The sequence below is a fragment of the Mesoplodon bidens genome, assembly GCF_964165515.1.
Source record: "Mesoplodon bidens genome assembly, chromosome: 4".
NCBI lineage: Eukaryota > Metazoa > Chordata > Mammalia > Artiodactyla > Ziphiidae > Mesoplodon > Mesoplodon bidens.
Genome location: NC_138160.1, coordinates 99,901,165 through 99,925,383, shown reverse-complemented (window position 1 = coordinate 99,925,383; position 24,219 = coordinate 99,901,165). Strand labels below are relative to the sequence as shown.

Sequence of the window (24,219 nt, the reverse complement as noted above, 5' to 3'; positions counted from 1 at the left end):
AAAGGGGCCCTGACAGTTGACAATAATTAGTGGGGGAATAAAATCATTGGACTAAGTAGGGCTTTGGTGAATCCAGCTCAGTTTTATCTGTGACATCCAGCAGGGTCAATTTCCTCAGCCTCAGTTTCCAGAAAAGACCCTCTCTTGAGCTTCTCGAATTTTCACGTGCATGTGAATTACTGCGGGATCTTGTTGGAGTGCAGCCTCCTGGGCCCCCTACGCAGAAATTATAAATCAGAAGGTCTCGAATGGGGCTCAAGGCTGGGCATTTCTATCCAAGTGATGCCAATGCCGCTGGTTTGTGGACCACAATTTGAGTAGCACTGCAGTGTAACATCAGTCCCACAAAAAACAGCCTCCACTACACAGAAACATACACAAAGAGCAACCAGACAAAAAGGCACTAAAACATTAACAACTGTTATCTTTACATCCTAAAGTTATAGATAATTAAAATTTTTCTTTATGTATATATCTGCATTTTTCCATGATTATGCTACTTCTATGATATACATATTATTTGAAATAAAATAAATGACCCAGTTGAGAAAACTATCTTAAAAACTCATAAAATAGCCTAAACCTTGCTCTCAAGGTCCCCACAATTAAGTCCCAACCTACTTTCATGATACGATTCTAGCCAGTACCCTATGCTCAAAGAGAATATACCAAAGGGATTAGCAAACTCAGGTGCTGGACTCAAACTGCCTGGGTCCCAACCCCAGCTCTGCCTCCTACCATCTGGGCGAGGATGGGCCAACAGGGTTGTGTTCCCTGCCCCCAGCTCCTCATCCTTAAAGTAGAGAAAACAGCAGTACCAATTCACAGAGCCACTGCCTGATGGAAATGTGTTCATTTGCACAAAGCTTTTAGAATGGAAATTAGTGACCAAGGCTCAGTTATCATCGTTACCCATGTCCCATACGTTCTACAATTTATAGGAATACCTTAAGTAGAAGAATGCCAAGTCCTACTCACGTGGGGCTCTGTTGCCTCTTCCTCCGTGCAGTGCTTTTTGAGAAGCCAGGGCTGGGGAAGGAAAGGAGACTGTGAAATACCAGGGCTGTGTTTCCATCCCCACTAATTCATACCGCACCCGCTTCCGCCCCCGTACCAGCTAGAAGTCCTCTCCTTCCAAAACAGGCCAGGAGTCCAGGACAATTCAGCTTCCTGGGCTCACAGAATCCCGCTGCGAAATGGGTGCCTCCCGAATTAGCGTAGTATTAATACCAACAATGTATCAGGCAGTTGTAGACCTTTTACTTGTGCTATCTCGTTTCTTCTCACAACACTATAATAACAAGGCATTCCTTTTTCCCCCCTTTTACCGAACAGCAACGGAGGCACAGAGGAGTTAAGCAACTCACCCAGTGTGACGCCGTATGAAGCGGTAGGGCTAGCTCATAGGTGGGGGACGGGGTCAGGTTAGGGGTGAAGAAAACCGGGGAGACCCTCAAACCCCAGGAGGCACGACCTGAGCCCACCCCATCCCGGGTACGTTACCAAACGCAAAGAAGCTCCGCCCGCGGGACATACATCACCACTCCAAGCCCTCAAACCTCCGCTTTTAGCCGCTCCTCCTCTTTCTCTCCAAATGAAAGGTCTGCAAAGGTTGGCCCCAGGCGCATGTCGGGGAAGCTTGAATGGGTCGTGAAGAGCGGACCTGAAACACCGTCAGCAAGCAAAACATGGCTGCTACGTGTCCTCCTGGGGCGGAAGTGCCTGAGACTAACCCGGAACTCCTGCACCACATTTCCCAGAATTCCGCGGGTAAACCTTTACAGCGAGGCCTTACTGTAGCTGCAGTATATGGGACTACACGAGTTTACGAGCTCTGGACTACATGTCCCAGAATGCAAGGGTGGGTGCGGGGGTGTCTACCGGCACGAGCTCTGGACTACATGTTTTCACGCTGGTTTTCACTTTCCGGAATCCCTGAGAAGGTCTCAGGCAGTCTTGCCGTTCTACTGTGTAGGCCTCAGAAGAGTGTAGATTCTGTTCATTGAAAGGCGTACAAACTCAGTAGAATCTTGGACGTCTTCAAGAGGCTAAGCCACAGAAAAGCATTACCAGCCACGAAGGCTTCCTGGTAAACCCCAAAGAGTTTCACCATTGGAATAAGGGGAGAAGGAAACTGGGCTTTCTTTGGCAGGGACTGAAGCCAAACGCCAAAACACCTCATTCCCTGAAATTGTGTAAAGGTGAACGTGTTTTGTTAGCATCTTACAACCCGTGCAAAAGCAAGGGAAAATCCTTTCTAGAGACAGACATCAACATCCTAGGTCTCAAGTTATTTCTGTAATTATAAAATCTGTGACATTGCTATTTGACCAAGTGAACTTTAAGGGGAAGAAAAAAGCATTACTTGACATACGGAGGGACACTTCACAGTCATAAAACTTTCAAATTATCAGAAACTAATAACTTCAGCTGATACTTTATAAAGCGAAAATTGACAGAACCATGAAGAAAAACATTCAAATTCGTAATTGGATCTGGAGATTGGAACACATACATAGAGGGAAATGTTGAGCCTTAAAAGCATATATTAAAGTAGAAAGGGGGGCTTCCCTGGTGGCGCAGTGGTTGAGAGTCCGCCTGCCGATGCAGGGGACACGGGTTCGTTCCCCGGTCCGGGAAGATCCCACATGCCGCGGAGCGGCTGGGCCCGTGAGCCATGGCCGCTGAGCCTGCGCGTCCGGAGCCTGTGCTCCGCAACGGGAGAGGCCACAACAGTGAGAGGCCCGCGTACAGCAAGGAAAACAAAAACAAAACAAAAAAAAATAAAGTAGAGAGGAAGTTGAAAATTGATTCAGAAAACATCCATTTCAGGAAGTTAATAAATGAATAATAAAACTGAAGAAGGCAGATGGAAAAATATAAGATCAGATTAATGAAATACAAAATAAAGTAGATCCCACACACACCCACAAAACAGAAATTAAAGAAACAAACAAAACAAACAAAAAAAGATCATCCATAGTATAAACAAAGATTTTTTCAAAAATTTGTTCCAAATTCTTTCAGGAAAATATCCTCCAAGAACTATTTCTGACTTAAGCCAACATAGCACACAGGATTTCTTTCCACTACAAGTAAAGTGAAATCTTGGATATAGCATGATGAAATACGGTAATATGATTAAGTTTTATTTATTCACCTCCTGTTCCCTATGGCACCCTCCACTCCCTTCTCTACCCCGTAAGCTACCATTCTAATTTGTTTGATGTGTTTTCTTTTGGGTGTGTTCTTGTGCAAAATGTGCACTTGTGTATATTTTCAATTTATATAAATAATATTGTGTCATAAAATTCATTCTGGGGGCTTCCCTGGTGGCGCAGTGGTTGGGAGTCTGCCTGCTGATGCGGGGGACACGGGTTCGAGCCCTGGTCTGGGAGGATCCCGCGTGCCGCGGAGCGGCTGGGCCCGTGAGCCACGACTACTGAGCCTGCGCGTCTGGAGCCTGTGCTCCGCAACAAGAGGCCGCGATAGTGCGAGGCCCGCGCGCCGCGATGAAGAGTGGCCCCCGCTTGCCACGGCTGGAGAGGGCCCTCGCGCAGAGATGAAGGCGCAGCGCAGCAAAAATGAATTGATTAATTGATGAAAACTCCTACCCCCAACATCTTCTTAAAAAAAAAAAAAAAATCATTCTGGTGTTTATTTCCTTCATTCAGGAGTATATTTTTAAGATTCACCCATCCGGGCTTCCCTGGTGGCACAGTGGTTGAGAGTCTGCCTGCCGATGCAGGGGACGCGGGTTCATGCCCCAGTCTGGGAAAATCCCACATGCCGTGGAGCGGCTGGGCCCGTGAGCCATGGCTGCTGAGCCTGCACGTCCAGAGCCTGTGCTCCGCAGCGGGAGAGGCCACAACAGTGAGAGGCCCACGTACCGCAGAAAAACAAACAAACAAAAAAAACATTCACCCATCCATCTAATTTGTTTCATAGAGTTCCATTTTCTGCACCCACATTTTACCTGTACTCTTCCAACTGCCATGCCAATGATAATAAAATAAACATCTTCTTACATTTGTTTATAGACGTATCTGAGAATTTCTTTGGAGTACATACCCGAGTGAAATTATTTCATAGCAAATGGGTATACTTTAATAATATAGCCAGATTGACTTCCTGAATGGCTACACCAGTCCAGATTACCAAAGAGTTGCACGTCAGGTTTTTGTGCAACCACTTACCTTCATTTGGACGACTCATCACCGTTTTGCTAGTGTATTAAATGTATAGTAGTATCTTGTTTTAGTTAAATTTCTCTGATTTCTAATAAGTTTGATCTTTTTTTCAAATGCTTGGTAGCTTCATCTATAAATGTCTACTTAAAACTTTTGTCCCATTTTCTAATGTGGATGCTATCTTTTTCTTCCTCATTTCTATTACATATTCTGATTATTAATACCTTTTCAGTTTTACCAATCACAAGTATCCTTTCCTAATTGGGCACGTGTTTCTAAAATTTTTCTATTGTGTTCTTCATGGAATAGAAATCTTTAATTATAAGATAATAAACCAATAATTTCTTAATATCTGTGCTTCTGAAACTCCTCAGGTGAAAAAATATATTTCTACCTTTTAAAAATTAACTTTCTAGACTTATCTTTCACATGTAGGTCCTTTAAATATTTTGGAGTCTATTTATGTACATTTTATTACATGGGATCCACTTTTATTTTTCTCCAAGAGAAATTCTTAAAAATAGTGATATTCATGGCTTGAAGATTCAATATTACAAAGATATCAGTAATCCTCAAAATGATCTATAGGCTCAATCAAACCCCAATAAAAACATCAGCATTTTTTCCCTTGGAAATTGATGAGATGTTTACAAATATTATGTGGGAAAGCAAAGAGCTACAAGAAGAGCTGGGGGCTTCCCTGGTGGCGCAGTGGTTGAGAATCTGCCTGCTAATGCAGGGGACACGGGATTGAGCCCTGGTCTGGGAAGATCCCACATGCCACGGAGCAACTAGGCCCGTGAGCCACATACTGAGCCTGCGCGTCTGGAGCCTGCGCTCCCCAACAAGAGGCCGTGACAGTGAGGCCCACGCACCACGCTGAAGAGTGGCCCCCGCTTGCCACAACTAAAGAAAGCCCTCGCACAGAAACGAAGACCCAACACAGCAAAAATAAATAAATAAACTCCTACTCCCAACATCTAAAAAAACATAAAAATAAAAAATAAAAGAAGAGCTGGGACAATCTGAAAGAAGAATGAAAAGAAAGATATTAGTCACATTAAATCTTACTATAAATCTACAATATAAGATAGTCTGGTGTTTGCTCAAGGATAGACAAGATAATAGACATCAAAATCCATGTTGAAACAGACATTATAACAACGTGTAAAAAGAAAACACTGCAGGGAGTTCCCTGGTGGTCTAGTGGTAAGGATTTGGCGCTTTCACTGTGGTGACCCTGGTTCAATCCCTGGTCAGGGAACTGAGATCCTGCAAGCCACGCAGCATGGCCAAAAGAAAAAAGAAAGAAAAGAAAACACTGCAGCAGAGAGGGGAAAGAACTCTTGTTAATACAGTTGATCCTTGAACTAGGGTTCAAGGGGGTTAGGGGTGCCAACCCGCTGCTAAGTTGAAAATCCAAGTATAACTTAGAGCCAGTCCTCTGTACGTACATGGTTTCTCCATAATCGGCAATTCTGCATCTGAGGATTGAACCAACCTTGGATCGTGTAGTAGTGCAGTATTTACTATTAAAAAAAATCCTCGTATAAGTGCACTTGTGTAGTTTAAACCCATGTTGTCCAAGGCTCAACTATTGGTTCTCAGTCAGCTGGATATCCATATGGGAAAAATATTAATCATTACTGCATAAGATATAAAAATATAAATTCCAGAAGATCTGCAGACTTAAATTTGAAAAGTAAACAATGATGCTTTAGGAAAGAAACGTAAGATAACAGCCTTTTTGCCTTGGAGTAGGAAGAATTTCTTAAGACCAAAAAAAATCACCAACTGTGAAAGAAAAAATTGAAAAATTGGACTATTTTAAAGTTAAGAAACACTGTAAATCCAAACGCAGCACTCTTGGGCCAAAAGTGAGAGATATTTTAAAAACATCTATGGAATAAAAGACTCAGATGCATCCCTCATGCCCATGCATTCTTCAAGGGTCAACTGTATCTACCAAAGTTGAACATATACCCTATAACCCTTTGGTTCCACCCATAGAAATATCCCTCAAACAAGTGCACAAGGCACATTCTAGATTGCTCACATCACCACTAACTGTGATAGCCAAGAATGGGGAAGTACCCAATACCCACCAATAATGGGGTTAATAAGTAGATTTTGATATGTTTACACACTGCAATAATATCCACCAATGAAAATGAATCAAAGGTATCCACTCCCAACAATATGGATAAATGTCATGGATATACTGTGGAGCAAATGAAGCCAACACAAAATAGCACCTATTACATGACTCCATTTATATAAAGTACAAAATAGGCTAAGTGAATCTACACCATTACAAATTAGTGGCTACCATATGGAAAGGAAGGTTACTGGAAAGAGCCAAAAAGGGATGCTTCTAGGGTTTGGGGTTTGTCCTGGTCCTCCAAGAACTAGACGGCAAAGTGCTGAGAAAGACTTTAATGAACAAATCTTTCATTAGGGAAAACATCGGAGAGAAAATGGCAGGGAGCTCTGGAAGGCTGGCAGAACTATCAGCTCATAGTGCAAGTCTGACCCTGAGTGAAGATTTGGAAGAAAGATTTGGTAAATCATCCGAGACTGCCTTGTAATCTACGTAAAATCCTTCAAGGCTGTCAGAGTCCTTGAAAAAAGGTCACTGGACAGAGGAATCCTGGTCTCCAAGAAATGGCCTGCCTTAGGATCCCTGCTGTGCTGACTAGGAGCAATCAGGGGCAAGGCCGGCCTCCAGGCAAACGTGGTGATGGATTTAAGAGCAGCAGCTGGGACCTTTGGCCAGTTATGCTCCCTGTGGTCATAACTGTGAAACAGGAGACTCTCAACGTGGATGCTTCCTTGTGATAAGATCTGGTTGTTTATTTCTGTCAGTAATAATACTGAAGCAACCGTTGCGTCCTTCTCAGGATATCATACCCCAGAGATCTAAAACGTTCGTTTGTTCTGTTATTGATAATGTTCATCTCTTGGCTAAGGTAGTGTTCACCAAATTTATACCTACTGTATTTCTTGTTGTGATTAATACTTTGTGGAGAGATATTTTGGGTTTTGTAGCATCCTGCTCCTTGTAAACTTTCAACCAGTAGTTTTATAATTCATTGATTACTCTTGCCAGAACCTATCATTACTATGATGGTTGTAAATAATGATTTTTACATTACATCATTCCTTCTATATACTTATGGTTTGGCATTCTATTATGAGAGCCCTTCCTTCCCTCCCTTCCTCTTTTTTTATTCATATTCTGTATGATAATTATTTATTTTATGGTCAAATTGCTCAGATTTACCCAGTGTGAGTCTCTTCAAGCTGGATCTTTTTACACGTCCCACCACTCTTTCCTACTTTCTGGCACAGTAAATTTTCTCCAGGATCATTCTACGCTTTCCTTGCTCCAGCCCTGAAATAGAAACGTGGATCTACGTGCTTATATACATCACATACACGTGTGTGTTTGTATATCCTCACACTTCCATATCTACTTCTGTAAATACCTAGCACGTGCACTCACTCCCTCTCTCTCTCTCCAGATGGGTGGACGGATGGATGGATGGATAGACAGATCTGTATAAATAACTTATGGTCAGACTTCCATATCCGTGGTTCCTCTGTATCTGCAATTCTGCAACCATGGGTTCAACCAACCACAGATCATGTAGTACTGTAGTAATTACTATTAAAAAAAACCCTGCATATAAGTGGACCTGCCCAGTTCAAACCCATATTGTTCAAGGGTCAACTGTAACTTGCTAAATAAAGCCCTTTAACCAACTATATTAAAAATACCACCATTGGTCTGCATATGGAATGCCATCCAAACCTGCTTTGTCCTTACTGGTTCCACATCCAGAGGGTCCTCTGCTATTATGCTCAGTTCTCTCCTCATGTGCATCTTTTCAACAAGAGAAACTTTTTTTTTTTAAACCTCCACAATGTAGGTATATCCACTTTTGTTTCTAGCTCCAGGATTTTCCCTCTCCCTATTATGGATCTGTAGTTAAAGCACAGCATAAATAATAAAGCTTCAATTGTTGAAACTCATGAATTTTTCTGTGTACGCAAAATAATCTGAGAACTGTTTTGTTTTTGAAATTGGCTTCCAGAGTTCATACCATAATTTTGATCTTATATGCCTTATGACAATATAGAACAATCATATGAGGTCTTAACAGCAAGGGGTAATTATTTAATACTTTTTCAAATTCTATTAAAATAATTTCCTGCTTTGGCAATATCCACTATTCAATGAAAAAAATATAACATGAAGTTATAAAATGGAAAAATATCACAAAATGCTCCTTGCCTAGGAAAACCACTCTGGAAGAGTATCCCTTTACACATGATCTTATGCATGTACACATACATGTGTGCACATGCACACATACACAAACACTAACAAAGATTTATGGTTGATTATACTATAAAGGCTACAATCTGTGACCTCTCAAAGCCCATATTGTGTATCTCCTGCGATTATGATATGTCATACATTTTTAAAATAAATTTATTTATTTAATTTATTTATCTTTGGCTGCATTGGGTCTTCGTTGCTGCGTGCCGGCTTTCTCTAGTTGCAGTGGGTGTGGGCTACTCTTCGTTGCGGTGCACGGGCTTCTCATTGCAGTCGCTTCTCCTGTTGTGGAGCACAGGCTCTAAGCACGTAGGCTTCAGTAGTTGTGGCACACAGCCTCAGTAGTTGTGGCACACGGGCTTAGTTGCTCCACAGCATGTGGGATCTTCCTGGACCAGGGCTCAAACCCGTGTCCCCTGCATTGGCAGGCAAATTCTTAGCCACTGTACCACCAGGGAAGTCCCTGTCATCATTTTACTGGCTTCAGATTAATATAGGAATCTATCAAAACTCAAATTCTTACAGCTGTACACTAATTTCCATTAAAAAATTTAGTGACATCATTGATGTGGTGTTCATCTTTTTGGTATTTTAATCTCATAATCAATAACTTCCAATTATATGATTTCTAAATCAAAGAGATCTAATATATTCTGATATATATACTCCTTTCCTGAAACCATGCTTTACTGCAACCAATAGGGAAAAGCACATAAGTGTCAGTCTTGTCTCAATAATACATTGGATAATTTTATCAAATTCCTACAAGTTTTCTGGGTATTTGCCTCATGGATGTGGGGGAAGAATATGGCATAGCCCCTACCTGAGAAGTTTAGAAGAAATGCTACAATAATTAGAAGGCAAACATTTCAAAGTCTGGATGAAAATGCAGAGAATTAGAAATCAGTAAGTTCAAGGTCAACTAAAAATTTTTTTTTCTAGGGACAAACAATTTTTGTGACACTTTCAAAGTGTTACAGTAAACCCTGCCTTAATATTGACAGACAAAAAATCAATTGTATACTATGCAGTTACTGTTGTTGCAAAGTTAATCATGTTTTTTCACTCTGTACCATCAGAAAAAAAAAAATCACAAGATAGTTCAATTTCTACTGAACACAGTCCTTGGAAAACTAGACGGGGTCTCAAATAACCACCCAACTTGAGAACAGAGGCTGCGGGAGGCAAGGAGCCAGTTGCGATAGGCTAATAGCATATTAATATTGAAGACTGGGGGGCTTCCCTTCCCTGGTGGCGTAGCGGTTAAGAATCTGCCTGCCAATGCAGGGGACACGGGTTTGAGCCCTGGTCCAGGAAGATCCCACATGCTGCACAGCAACTCAGCCACGTGCCACAACTACTGAAGCCTGCACACCTAGAGCCCGTGCTCCACAAAGAGAAGCCACTGCAATGAGAAGCCCACACACTACAATGAAGAGTAGCCCCCACTCACTGCAACTAGAGAAAGCCTGCGTGCAGCAATAAAGACCCAACGCAGCCAAAAATAAATTTTAAAAAAATATATTGCAGATTGGTTTTCTGCAGTGGTTTTCAGTATTTCAACAAAAGTTCGTGTCCTGAATTAATTTTATTTTGCAGGTTTCCCCATCTGGATACAACTTTCATATATTATACATTTCCCCCTTTTGGTTTATTTAAAACACAAGTACTGAGCACACCTAAAAGCACTAGTCAATGATAAGGTTGTGTAGATTCAGCAGCCAAGTCCCTGCCCTCATGGAGCGCACATTCTCATGGACATCAATTTTGACTAGCTCATCCTTACACTTTTGTTAAAGCCCAGACCAAACTCTTTTCCTTTCTAAGTGCTATCTCCTAAGTGACATCTGATAAATGTCAAAGTTCTGAATGCAGCCCTTACTGCACCACTCAGAAGGCATCTCTGCTGTGTGGTCTGCTGAACACTAGGATCTGTTTAGCTACTGCTTCAACACCAACTAATTTAAAATACTTTCTCTCCTATGAGACCTGACGCTTGCAAGAATTCACGTTGCACGTGAGTTTTTTGAAAACATCATTTTGTAGAACTTCTTTCCTCTGACAGTTCCTTGATGTTCTTACCACTCTCGCTGCTTTCATAAAATGTATCCCCAGGATGCATTTTGTGATGACTTATAAGACTGGAGCGCCAACTGAAGCTTTCACCACACGTCTCACACTGGTAAGGTTTCTCCCCTGTATGAACTCGCCTGTGATACTGAAGCTGGGAAGACCGACTGAAGACTTTACCACACACATCACATCTGTACGGCTTCTCTCCAGTGTGGATGCTCTGATGAAGGTGAAGACTTGAGGCCTGACTGAAGTGCTTCCCACACTCCCCACACTTATATGGTTTCTCTCCTGTGTGGACCTACTGATGCATGTCGAGGTTCAGGCTCCACTGGAAGCCCTTCCCAGTGTCTTGGGCAAGTCACTTGGCCACTGTATTTATTTCTACTTATCTACACTTATCTGTCACTTGGGGGTTATAATTGTACCTGGTCCAAGGATACGTTGTACAAAAGATCTGTAAAGTAGTTACAAGAAACCGACACAGAGCAAGCACTCCACAGACATTGGCTATTAGCTATTGGACATATTTCTCCATGAAACAGATTACTTCATCAGTGGATGACTCGGTGGGAGACAGTGAATCACAGAATCACAGCATGTTGAAAGTGACCTAGTTCACACCCTTATGTGAAAAAAAGAAAAGTGTGCATGTGTAGAAAATGTCTGAAAGTTTACATAATAAATAGTTCATCATGTTAACTTTGAGGATTAGTATAAATCAGGAAAGGAGGAAAGAAAAACTTGAGTGTCATTCAATTTCTACATCATTTGTGTTTCTACACTGAGACTCTGAATACACTGGAAGTGCAATTTTTTTGAATGTGGCGGGATAAAGGTTTTCAAGTTCTCCTGATACATCCATATTATTACTTCAGAATTGCTGGCATTTCTTGCCATCTTCGGATCTACACCCATGTGAGTCAGGGGGCCATTCTGGACGGAGGAGATAATAGAGCAGAAGTAAAGTGAGAGAAAAGGAGAGAAAAGATTTTCTCTTTTCTCTTCAAAGAGGAAAGGTCTTTGGAATGGGAACAACTCACAACCAAACTTTGGGGAAAGGATGTGATGGAAAACGAGACAAACATCCTACCCCTGTGATGAGAAGGATTCCCTGGGCTGGATGGAGGGAGGTCACAGGTGGCTGGCGAGGAAATGAACTAGCGAGAAACACACACAAGTGCAGAGCAAACACCCTGAGGCCACTCAGCCTGACGCCATGCAAACATGTGTCCAGCAGCCAGCCCTTCACCTGTGGCTCCCCAGCAAGACAGGTACCTCGGGGGTGCCAACTCATTCTGAGTCCATTATGCCTGGCCATTCATAAACCGCTGTGTAACGTGTGAGGAATAAGCTCTCAATGTTTATGAGGAAATTGGGGAAGGAGATTGAAAGGTTACTTAAACGGAAAAAAAAGAAGTTCAGGAAGGCAGGATGGTAGAGAGACAAGAAAAAGACCTTAAAAGATAGAAAGGATTTGCCAAAGAAGAGAAAGAAAAAGAAATGATTCCGAATGGGTTAACCTGCAGCTAGGAAGTTAAGGAAGATTATTGATGTGTGAAGACTATGGAATAAAGAGAATAAAATTTATCAGAAGTTGCTGAGACTATGGTAAGAAGCATGATTATCAAATTATGAATTGGCTGCAATGGCATTTTAGGGGGACACTAGGAAGGGGAAGCAAATGTTCACGAGATGACAGTGGCAGGTGGAAAGTTGTTTCAGGGGAAGATCAGTCTTGCAGAGTGTGTATCAGACGAGGGCAAGTGTGAGCAAGCAAGGAAATACTAAGTGTATACGGTTCCTTCACTGAGTGCACCCAGCCCCGTGGTCAGCCTTGAGAACAAGCAGGACTTCAGGTACTGGAGCTACATTTCATTCATCAAGCCTTGAGAAGACACCCTTAACTCAGGTCTTCTCTTCAAATGCCATCTTTCCTTCTTGACCTTCATTTGGCCTCTTCCCTTACCCTCAAGCTGTGGACTGAGGCCACAGAGCAAGATGGGTCACTAGTGTTCTCCATCCCCTAGCGACTGTGGTTCACATCAGTGGAGCACCAAAGGCAATAACCAAGTAACAGACACAAGAGTGTAGGAAGAGGAAGAGATTCTGATAAGGATTTCTGTGACAGTGTGGGCCAAGTCGGCTCTATATGGCTGGTACCACCTGAATTATGAGCAGCCTTAGGGGAGAAGTGCTCAGAAGGCAGAGCCTGGCTCTCTAGAAGCTCTGTGTCCTCACAGCCCACGCCAAGACCTCAGTTACAGCTTCGGCCCACAATCTCTCTCCCTCTGCCTACTCACAGTTTTTGAAGTCTTCTTTCCTCCACATTTCTCTTGAGAGGTGGAGGAGGAAGATGAGCTTCAGGCCAGCTCAGACTCCCCTGGGATCCCAGCAGGATGCCTATCATGAACCTCCCACCTTCTAGGAAGCTCCTAAGATCTCCACATTTGGGGGACTTTTCATTTCAGCTATGCTTCAAATTGCTGGCTGGAGATGGCCTGTTGGAAGGTGGCTAAAGGCAAGTAGGAAGCCTTCGGGCAGCCTGGCCCTTCTCGACTGTCAGACATCTTCAGGGATATTCTAGGAAACGTTGTTTGTTCTAGAGAAGGGAGGGAAACAATCCAATTGTCCAATAATGCTTGAAAGGAAAATAAATGATGCTATACGCGTGTGATGAAATAATATCAAACAGTCAAAAATCAAAGACCTAGATCTATATGGATTCACGTGGACAAATCCTGAAAACATAATATTGATTGAAAGAAAATAAGAGAAGATAAAGAAGGTTAGATTGTGATAACAGGTATGTAAGTATTTAAATATTTAAATCAATTCAACATATTGCTTTTATATATAGAGATGCAAGAAAATAAACTTTACCCAAAGAACACATTATTTACATTTAATATGCTCATTTATCTAGGAAACCCAAAAGAACCCACAGATAAACTAGCAGGAGCTAATAAGACGGTTCAACAAGGCAGACACATACAAGATCAATACATTTTAAAAATCAATCAGGCTCCTCTACACTGGCGATAACAAATTAGAAACTGTAAAGGAAAATAAGAAAAAAAGAAGATCTAAAAATAGTCACAAGAGCCATATAAATTATTTAGAGCTAAGCATACGTAAAAGTAAATATAACTAACAAACTGAGTACGACCACTTAAACTCCACCCAACCCAAGGATTAGAAAACGACTGTTCTCACTTTATGAGAAGAGACCCTCTTCTTAAGTAGCAGATCAGTAAGTGAGAGTGAATCAAAGAAACACAGCATTTGAAAAGTCAGCTAGGCCAAGCCTCTTCATCGCACATACAGAAGCTGAAGCCCAGACAGGTTAAGTTACTTGGTAAAGGGCCCAATATCCTGACTCAAGGACTAGCATTTTTCACTCATTCGTAAGACACAATCAAATTCAGTACCTTGGAAAGAGATGGGAAAAAAATGAAGAAATCAATTATATTGTTACTCCTCTTTAAGTACAGAAATAACCGTGACAAAATTACAGGGATTGAGGGAAAATTGAAGTGCAGAGTTTAAAATGTCAATAATCCACAGGGAAACTGGAGACCATTTAAAATATTCATATTAAATCTCTATATAAAAGACATTAAAAGATCTCCAATCAAAATGTTCATTTTATAATAGATACGGTATGATACAATTTATGATGGATATGATATGAACCTTTCCCTTTCACGGGAAAGGTTCGGCTGGGAAAAAGGAATTGTTCTTGAAAACGGGGCCTGTGCTATTGCAGAGACTGTGCTGAACCTAGGTCCACAGAATGCTCTGATGTCATCATTGAGGTCACAGAATCCTACTGTGCTCCTGGCAACCTTGGAAACTTAACAGCCCTGGTGAGCACTAGGCAGTACTGCTGGTTGACTAAGTGGTACAAGTTTTTCAGCCATTTAGGAGACTTGACTATTTTTATTTGTATTGAATCATTTCAACGGATTGCCCAAGAGCCAACAAGGGCCAACCTGTAGGGGAGAGGAGGAGTTGGACATCTCTTGAGGCATCTTCTAAGGGAGACTTCTAGTTGGTACGATGGAACGGCAACAAAAGAGGAAACGCCTGGAAAATGAAGAGTCCCAGGAAACTGCCCAGAAGGGAGGAGGTATGTGGGGGGCAACTTGTCTGGGGCACATGGGTTTCTGCCAAACTGAACCTTCTCTAGGAAGAGGGGGACTGAGAACGTGTCACCTGTGAAGCAGGGAGCGAGAGACCTTGTCTCACTGATGCTGCCGTAGCCATCCGGAGGCTCCCTGTGGTGTGAGATGGCACAGAACGGCCAGATGCCCCTGGGATATGGGAGGTCGGCTCCGCTGGTCTGAGGACTCTCTCCTGGGGCTGCCGGGCCTGGAGCTTTGTCGGACTCACAGCAGGCTGCATCCTGCTTGCACAGACCTAGAGGTGCAGCTTTTCTCAGTCCCCGATTTCTCTCTTATTCTCTTGGATCTTTCCCTGGGGTCATGAGGTGGGGGATGTGAAGGATGCAAGGATGCTGAGAGAGACCCATGAGTTGCTTGGCCTCTTTTACCAAAGTGGAAAGAGAAGCCCCATGAGCTGAAGGCCCTGTTGAAAAATATCTTCACAAGTGGAATACAGTTCAAAAGAAGATTGTTTGTCTAGGGATGATGTCATATTGAAAGCAAGGAGGTTTTATTCCTTCAACAGGAACAATTTCCCAAAGGAGACCAAGGGAAGGGAAGGGTTTTCCAGAGACTGAGACCGTGTGGACGGGGGTGAGAAATGTCCTCAGGGTCCCGCAGGGAGTTCTGAGGGCCACGGGCCACGTGGTGCCTGCGTGCATTAAATGTAGGCAAGTAGCTTGCCCTGGGAGGGGGTGGTCACCCCAGAGTTCCAGCTAGAGGTCTCTGCCCCAGATTAGAGCCCAGTAGCTCCTACCAGGCCCAGGGCCCTGGAGACTGTAGGATGGGCCCTGGGAATGGAGCTCTAGACAGCAGGCAGATTTTCAGGCAGTGGCTGGGACAGGCTGGGGAAGGCAATGACTGCCCCTGACCATTCAGAATATTTTTCTCTATGTTCCTGTGTGTGTGAGTGTGTGTGTGTGTGTGTGAGTGTGTGTGTGTGTGTGTGTGTCGTAGTGCAGAGAAGAGCAGGATGAATGGGGGGAGAGTGCTTATCAGATATAAAGTCTGCGTGGTACAGTTCTTGTCACCCTGCCTGGACCTGGCTGACACTCGGTGTATGTAAGAGTGTATATAGAACTCTTGGTAGCGGTGTTTTATGAGACAGTAACTCATACACCCATGGACACTCTGATACAGCAAAAATATCACACACCCCACATATAACTTCCGTATTAAACCACACACAGCACATGGAGGTATATACACGCATCCCTCCTCTACTACGTTCTCACACAACCCACCTGTATCACAATCCTCTCCTCCAACACCAAACGCTGGAGATGAGATATGTATATAGAGACACACACTATATATATAGGACACACACACACACACACACACACACTATATATATATATCTCCTCAACTCTCGCACAAACACAGCTAACTGCAGCCATCGCTAAATACCTCTATAAGAACCAGTCACGTGTCATACACACCACACTTGTAACACATTCTTGAGTAATGCCAGACCCGCTTTATACAAACCACAGTGAACCACAGTCTCACTAACCCATGTCAGGGTTGCCAGATAAAATATGGGCTATCCAGTTCAATTTGAATTCCAGATAAACAACAAGTAATTTTTCAGTATCAGTATGTCCCAAATATTGTATGGGCCATACTTACACTAAAACTAAGTAAGACCAAATACTGCATGGGAATACTTACACTAAAAAATTATTCTGGGTTTATCTGAAACTGAAATTTTTTTTTTTTTTAAAGGGCTCTTTATTTTTTTTTTAGTAATTTATTTATTTATTTTTGCTGTGTTGGGTCTTCGTTTCTGTGCGAGGGCTTTCTCTAGTTGTGGCAAGCGGGGGCCACTCTTCATCGCGGTGCGCGGGCCTTTCAGTATCGCGGCCTCTCTTGTTGCGGAGCACAGGCTCCAGACGCGCAGGCTCAGTAGCTGTGGCTCACGGGCCTAGTTGCTCCGTGGCATGTGGGATCCTCCCAGACCAGGGCTCGAACCTGTGTCCCCTGCATTAGCAGGCAGACTCTCAACCACTGCGCCACCAGGGAAGCCCCTGAAACTGAAATTTAACTGGGTGCCCTGTATTTTTCTTCGCTAAGTCTCGCAACCCTTATATACTTACCACCAGCTCAGGTATTATATATTTATTGTAGTTTTGTTTAGTCTATGTCTTCCCCTACTAGAATGTGCAGCGTTACCAGAGACTACAACAATGGAAGAGTGCCGGATACACAGGAGTAGCTGCTTACTGAATCTTAGTGAATGAATGAATGAACACACACCATAAATTCAAGCCACACCATGTAATGAGGAAAAGTTACATGTCCCAGAATTCCTGACTTGTGAACAGAAACCATGCACACAAAGGCCACAGACACAGATAAGACACATCTCCACCGTGCTCCCCATGCCAATCCCACACTTACCACAGACTTAACTGATACACATCACTCACTCTTCCCACATACTCACAGTCACCACCGAGGCCTACATTACCAACAAGACAGTGACAGAGTAAGTACTGATTTGAATTAAATACTGCAGTATCCACTGGGAACTACACTGTCAACTGTGTGTATTCACTGCACCTGACACGTGCCAGACACTCGGTAAATATTTGTGGACAGAGGACTGATGAACTCACCCTGAGCCTTTCATTCCTCCCTCAGGAATCTCGAAGTCACAAGAGGATCCCCCTCAGCTTGGATCCACTGTGGTGGCCAAAGGCTGCAGCCCAGGGGCAGGGGAGGTCTCCTCTGCCTCTACATACTTCTCCTGTGCTTCTTCTCCGTGCAAGCTCATCTACGCTGGTAAGGGCGCGGGGCTCCTCAGGTGAGGGTGTGCTTGGCTGTGAGGCAGGAGGCACACAGATCCCAGTGAGGCTGAGAGGAAACCCAGGGTCATCAGAGGTGATGAGGGCTCTGTGGAGGAGCCTGGGCAGGATGGCTGAGCTGTTACGAGGGCCTGGATCCCAGCTGAGTCTGGGGGTGTGTGTGAATCTTGGTACTACCATGGTGGGGAAGTCAAGGAGCGGGGGCCGGAAAGGTCTGGGCTTGAGGTGGAGGGAAGAGGGACCAGATTAAGCATCTTCAGAGGAATATTTAGGGTTTATCTTGCCTTTGCTTCCAGAGAAGGACAGAGTTCTGCATCATAGACCTCCAGCCTGAGAGCAGCACCCTCCAGCTCAGGTCCACACAGCTCACACATACATCCGCCCTCCAGGCACAGCCCTTCTCAGTGCACACAGAAACCCCAAGCACCACAGCCCCATTCCACAAGTAATGCACCACCGATATTCCCAAACTCACACTGCTCGTCGTACACGCATCCAGCCGCATCCCTCACATACCACAGCCCTCACCACCATACTCCACAACGCTGTATACAGACACCGCTCCAGTATCCCCCCACACGCACATGAAAAGCCCACAGATGACACCAGATACACCGCTCCGTCCTACGGCCAACAGACATCAAGCTCACGACATAGCTACGTCATGCAAATGTCCCTCTCTCGTCTACCACACGTGCTCCCTCAGCTTCCGGCATGGCCCATGCATGTTATTATGGTTTTAATTTCCTTTTTCAGGAATCCGGAGATCACATCGAGACACTGCCCAGCCTACAGCACCCCTAGCCCAGGATCAGGAAGAAGGAGAGACCGCTCCCCCATCACACTGTGTCTCCTCCTCACCCTCTTCACCCTGTAAGAACAATCTGCACCCAGACAAAGAGGAAAGGGGCATGAAAATACACTACATGCAGGTACAATTGAACAAGGGTGTAGCTGTCTCCTGGAAGACAAAGAAACCCTTGGAGTTGCCTGAAAAGCAGCTGTCGATAGAAGAAGTGATCCTTCCTGAGGATGTGTGCACAGTAGCCACTGACCCCTCTTCTGATGTGTGCACGGAAAGCCTCCTGTCTGACAGTGAGCCCACTGGGGAGGAGAAAGAGTATGAGGAAAGGGCAGAGCCAGGCAGCCCATCAGGGTCACCTGCAGTCCAGGAGACACCCAGGGCCAAGACACCGGACTGGATGGTGACCATGGAGACCGGCTTCAGGTGCATGGCCTGCTGCCGGGTCTTCCCCACCTTGGAGATCCTCCAGCAGCACGTGAAGTTCGGCGTCCTGGAGGGCTTCAGCTGCCGTGTCTTTCATCTCACCATGGCCCAGTGGATGGGCAATGTGGATGCCGAGAGCACCGCTGAGGAGGAGGGCTATGTGGAATCCGAGAGCACCCCTGAGGAGGAGGGCAGTGTGGAACCCAAGACCACCTCTGAGGACGAGGAGGACGAGGAGGACGAGGAAGAAAAGCTAGAAGGCCCCAGCCCGAAGAGACCCTGCAGGCAGGGTCTTTTCTCTCTTTTGAGTTCCACACAGCAACTGAGATTCATGGGACAGAAGATCCTGGAGACGGTGTGGCCTTGGAAGAGGTAAGGCTTGAGGCTGGCACTCTTCTGAGCCTATGTCACGAGGGCCCAGAGGGGTCTAAGGGAAGGGGCCGCACACATGTGCTGGTTTACCTAATGGCTGTGCAGTTGCATCAACTTGGGACACACCCAGCACTTCCAAAGGAACTGAGCTCTGTTGACTTCAACAAGAAGGTGGAGCCTTTTCCTAGGAGTTTTCTCAGGGTCTGCACGATGGGCCTCAACTCTTAGAGGACGTACCACCAGCAGCTCCTTGTCGGCAGAGAGAGCCAGGACTGGTCTGAAGAGAGGACAGGGGCCCTTGCAGGACCGGAACTTTGAGGTCTGAGAGCCTTGGGCCTGAGCTGAGATCTCACCCTGACCACTGGACCTAGCCTTTTGTGACAAAGGGGAATATGAAAGAGAGTCACGTGGAAATGAGGTCCCCCGAGATATGGAAATGTTCCAGAACCTTCGTCGCGTGGTAGTTGATCTGGAGCCAAGCTCACTGTGGTGTGTGTGGCTCTGAGCATTAAGGCAACGCTGGAGGGTAACCCTGACCAGCAGAGCTTGGAGTGCTGCTTGTCTCTTCCTGTTCTACCTCATTTGTTTTATCCCTTCCAGGGAGAAGAAAGGACCCTCGGGATAGTAGCAGACAGAATGCCATGGTCTGAAGGAGGATGAAGGGACCGGCACTCAGTCTAACATCATATGACAATATGAACATCCTATGCAATAAAGGGCATTTTCCAAACCTTTCCTGGAGGTTTTAGTTAATTACATTTTTCTATCTATGCATCCATCTGTCATCTACATCTGTATCTTTCAAGGTTTGTGAACAAGCTTTCACATAAGCACTAGAGACGTCCGCCAGCATTTTCCAGAAGGAGGCCTGGAAATTGCTGGGGACTCCTCACAAATAGGGAATGGCCACAACCCCTGCCACACAGACTATGCGCGTGGCCCTCCTGACGTACTCCCACTCTCTCTCTGAATTTCCCAAGGTCTGAGATGAGGGTGCTGGCTGGAGGCAATGATCGCGTGCAGGCTGAATCTTCTCCAGATTCTGATTCTCTTCCTGGGCCTATCGTCCTCAAGCACAGTCTCCATGTCCCTGGCCACACTGATCTCTCTCCTTCAGTCCTTCCCTCCCTCCCTCTCCTGCCTCCCAGTGCAGAGAATTCTTTTTTACATTTGAGACGAGATTTATTTTTTGTGCACCGAATTCTCACCTGTTCTACTGTGGCCTCTGTTTTGAACATTCCAAAGCTGAGAATTTTCTTTTTTTCTCCCTCATTTCTGCTGAGTCTTTACCTTCCTAATGCAGTGAACTCAGAGTGCCTAGCTGACTGGAGGGGGAAAAAATCCAGGGAGCAAAGAGAAATAATAAAAAAATATATCAGTTAATTTTTCATAGTGTTATCCAACTATATACTTTTAAACTTTTGGAAGAATATTAGGAATATTCTCTTTATAAAAAACTGAATTATTGGGCTTCCCTGGTGGCGCAGTCGTTAAGAATATGCCTGCGAATGCAGGGGACATGGGTTCGAGTCCTGTTCTGGGAAGATCCCATGTGCCACGGAGTAACTAAGCCCGCACGCCACAACTACTGAGCCTGCGCTCTAGAGCCCGTGTGTCACAACTACTGAGCCCACGTGCCACAACTACGGAAGCCTGCGTGCCTAGAGCCCGTGCTCCGCAACAAGAGAAGCCACTGCAATGAGAAGCCCGTGCACCACAGCCAAGAGTAGCCCCCGCTCACGGCAACTAGAGAACGCCCTCTAGCAGCAACAAAGACCCAATGCAGCCCAAAATAAATTAATTAATTTTTAAAAATTGAATTATTTTCAAGGGGACAATGTATAAAAGTACAATAAAAGTCCCCCTTCATAACCCCCCAACCCCACTCTCAAGATGTAATAGATATGGTGTGATACAATTTATAGTCGTCGTACTACTACTACTCCTCCCACCACAGCCGAAATCCTCTGAGCCCGGTGCAGCAGCTTCCTTTCACAATGCTAGGACCGGCCACAAAACAGATGATAATCCCTTTGCACATTTCAAGGAGCAGCACCAAGGGAACAGTACCTGGGAAATGCCACTGACAGCTCAGAATATCCATGGCATTTCTAGAGCCTCGGCACTGCTCTTGCTCTGGGAATGAAGGTCCAAAAAGCACGTCAGCTAATGTTCATACTTGTAAACAAGCTCCACCTCTGAAACACAATCTACATAGAACCACATATACAAGCCTGCACAATGGATGAAGCCAACGTCTCCTCCATGACTGCCCTTCTGACAACCTTACTGTCTCCTCAACCATAAAAGGTGAACTTCAAACTCACGACCTTGCCTTGTCACCAGAAACATCCAAGCTTGGATCAGTCTTTCTAAGACCAGATATTTGCTCTGTGAACTATTAGAGACTTGTCACATACACAGAAGTAGAACAGGATTATTTCTAACTACCTGGGGATCTGGAGTCTTTCACATTGCTCCTGTTAAAACTCTCAGAACACCAAAACTTTACCTACAAAGGGTTCAAGCTATGACACTCCCAATTTTCACAAACCTCCTCATCTCTTGTGAGTCACATGCAGCCAATTCCAGGAAGTGGAAACATGGTTGTGAGGATGAAACTGACTTTGGGGCTCCCCTTGGATATGGTCTTCCAGACTTACCAAAAGGCCATTAAGAGGACGGTTTACCCCACCTCAGGGAAACCCGAGGCAGTACTTGCAGTCAAGGGCTGGCCATGGCTTCTGAGCTACCTCCAAAAAGAATTTCATACTGTACCTGGATCTGCTGAAGCCATTTCTGACTGTCCGAGAGCCAGCATGTACCGTTCCTGAACTGCCTCCATTGTGGATCATCAGTAGGGCTGTCAGATTTACTAAATAAAAATACAGGATACCCAGTTAAACTTGAACTTCACATGAATAGTAAGTCATCACTTTTAGTATAAGTAGATCCTATGTACTATTTGGGGCATACTTATCTTCAAAATGTACTCGTTGTTTTTCTGACATTCATATTTAACTAAACAGCCTATATTTTATCTGTCAACCCTACTCATCAGAAATGATGGAGGCTTATAGAGATCCAAGAGATGCCTCAGAGCATCCTCAGCTTTTATTTCTATGTCCTGGACAGTGAACCCGAGTTTCCCACTCCCATTAATTGGCTATAATGGAGTGTATTCTCCATGTTAGAGCTTTTGCTACTTGTCATTGTTATTATCTTCCTCTCACAGCAGTGAGAGGCCCGCATATTGCAAAACAAACTAACAAAAAGGAATAAGCTTGAATAATTCCTCCAAATCTCAGTGGTTTAAAACAACAAAGGTTCATTTCCCGCTCCTTGTACATGCCCATCATGGGCTGCCTAGGAGTTCTGCTCTTCATTTTCCTTATTCCTGCCCCCAGCAGGACAAAGCCACCTCTCTCAGTCATCTTTGTAGACAGAAAGAATTCTGGAGCCTCACACTGGCAGTGTGAGTTCTGGCCCAAAAGTAACACACATCACTTCCACCCAAAATTGTTGACCACAATCTTATTTTTAGGGAAACCACTGCCCAAAACTGCCTGCCCTGACCAGGCCCGATAGTAACCACTTGCACGAGTTATCTTAAAACAGGAGGTCCTGCTAAGGAACGCGGCACTAACCAACTACCACCAACCGGAAGAATTCGGGAAAGGTCAAAAGGAGAGAGGAGACTCCTGTCCATATGTCCTACCAACCTCCCAGAATCCTTCTCGCTGGAACCTATCTTAGCTGAGCAATGTGTGCACCACCAGAAAGGATCCTGAGTCAGAATGACTGGCCGGAGACAACCCAGAAACTAACCCCATTACCATAAAACCTGAGACTGCGAGCCACATGGCAGAGCAGTTCTCCTGGCTTCCCTTCCCCTGCTGCTCTGCACCCGGACACCCCTTCCCAATAAAGTCTGTTGCTTTGTCACCACGTGTGTCTCCTCAGAAAATTCTTTTCTGAGTGGTAGACAAGAGCCCACCCTTGGGCCCTGGAAGAGGTCCCTCTTCCTGCAACATTATCATGTGTCTCTCCATTTTCTAAACTCCTTAGGCAAAAGTAATTGTGAACAATACTACTGAATAGTACAGAAAACATACAGAAAAATTCTAATCCCTCCCTGTTAAATAGGAGACTTGACAAAACCACCAAGCTATGCATTCACAAAACTGGGTCTAGAACTCACATCTCTTAGGTCATGATTCAGAACCTTTTCCCACTATGCTATATGTTAGGATTTTTACACCAAGACAATGTAGTTGGGTTAATAATGCCTTTCCTTCATTTTTTGTTTTTGTTTTTGTTTTTCATAAATTGATTCAGGAGGGAGGCTTTGGAAGCCCCTAAAACACTTGCCTTAAACTGAAAAGCAACTGGAAAATAATCCCACTGCCTTTTGAAATGTTTGACCTAGTAAAGATTAGATGTCTGGGAGGCTTTTATGTTCTGAATATAAGGAATAAAAAGGAAACAATCTTCCTAAGACTTTAGGAAACAGGCGGAAAAACTCTTGACTCCCACTTTGCTATTTTGATTAGCTCGTTGACACTTCAGTTCTTTGACTAATAGCAGTGGCAACAGCTGGAGTTTAGCCAAGATAAAAGTATATATAATAGGGTGGCGGCCCCTGCAGAACCACATACCACTGTAAATGCTTTAGCTCAATCCTATTTGCTCATAGGTCTGTGCAAAGTAACAAATGGTTCTGAAACATTTATTCCAAATAGCTTTCTTATTACTTTAAAGATAACTTGGCTGCCAAATACTTGCTCCCTGGTGAAAAAGAATGCATATATGGGAGGAGGATTTATGTATCAAGATATGCTGCTTATTTCCCTCCTGCTGATACAACGCACATCTAATGAATTAGAGATAATCTTCCTCTCTTCCCCAAATTGTAGATAAATGAGTATGTCGTTTCTCCCTCCCTTCAATTCATCCTGGTCATAGTTATTTTCTTTAAGAATATTATTCCCCTGCTTAAATCTTAAATGGCTTCCCAATGCGAGAAGAAGAAAAC

At 44.3% G+C, this 24,219-nt stretch overlaps 2 protein-coding genes across 3 annotated transcripts in view; one reads left to right on the top strand and one right to left on the bottom strand.

Moving 5' to 3' along the window:
• Positions 1–2,380, bottom strand: part of LOC308615712 (uncharacterized protein) — a 53,192-nt gene extending 50,812 nt beyond the window's left edge. The window contains exons 1-2 of one of the 2 annotated variants that reach the window (XM_081231349.1): positions 1,504–2,380; positions 979–1,029 (exon numbers count right to left, since the gene is read on the bottom strand). In XM_081231349.1, the coding sequence (XP_081087475.1) occupies positions 979–1,029; positions 1,504–1,538 (86 nt within the window). In that variant the 5' untranslated portion in view covers positions 1,539–2,380. The remainder of the gene's footprint in view (positions 1–978; positions 1,030–1,503) is intronic. The other variant, XM_081231348.1, reaches the window with a different exon arrangement.
• Positions 2,381–18,291: 15,911 nt separating this feature from the next.
• On the top strand, positions 18,292–19,972 carry LOC308615706 (protein FAM170A-like). Its single transcript, XM_081231342.1, has one exon. The coding sequence runs from the start codon at positions 18,496–18,498 to the stop codon at positions 19,186–19,188; it is 693 nt and encodes a 230-aa protein (XP_081087468.1). The 5' UTR covers positions 18,292–18,495; the 3' UTR covers positions 19,189–19,972.
• The last annotated feature ends 4,247 nt before the right edge of the window (positions 19,973–24,219 follow it).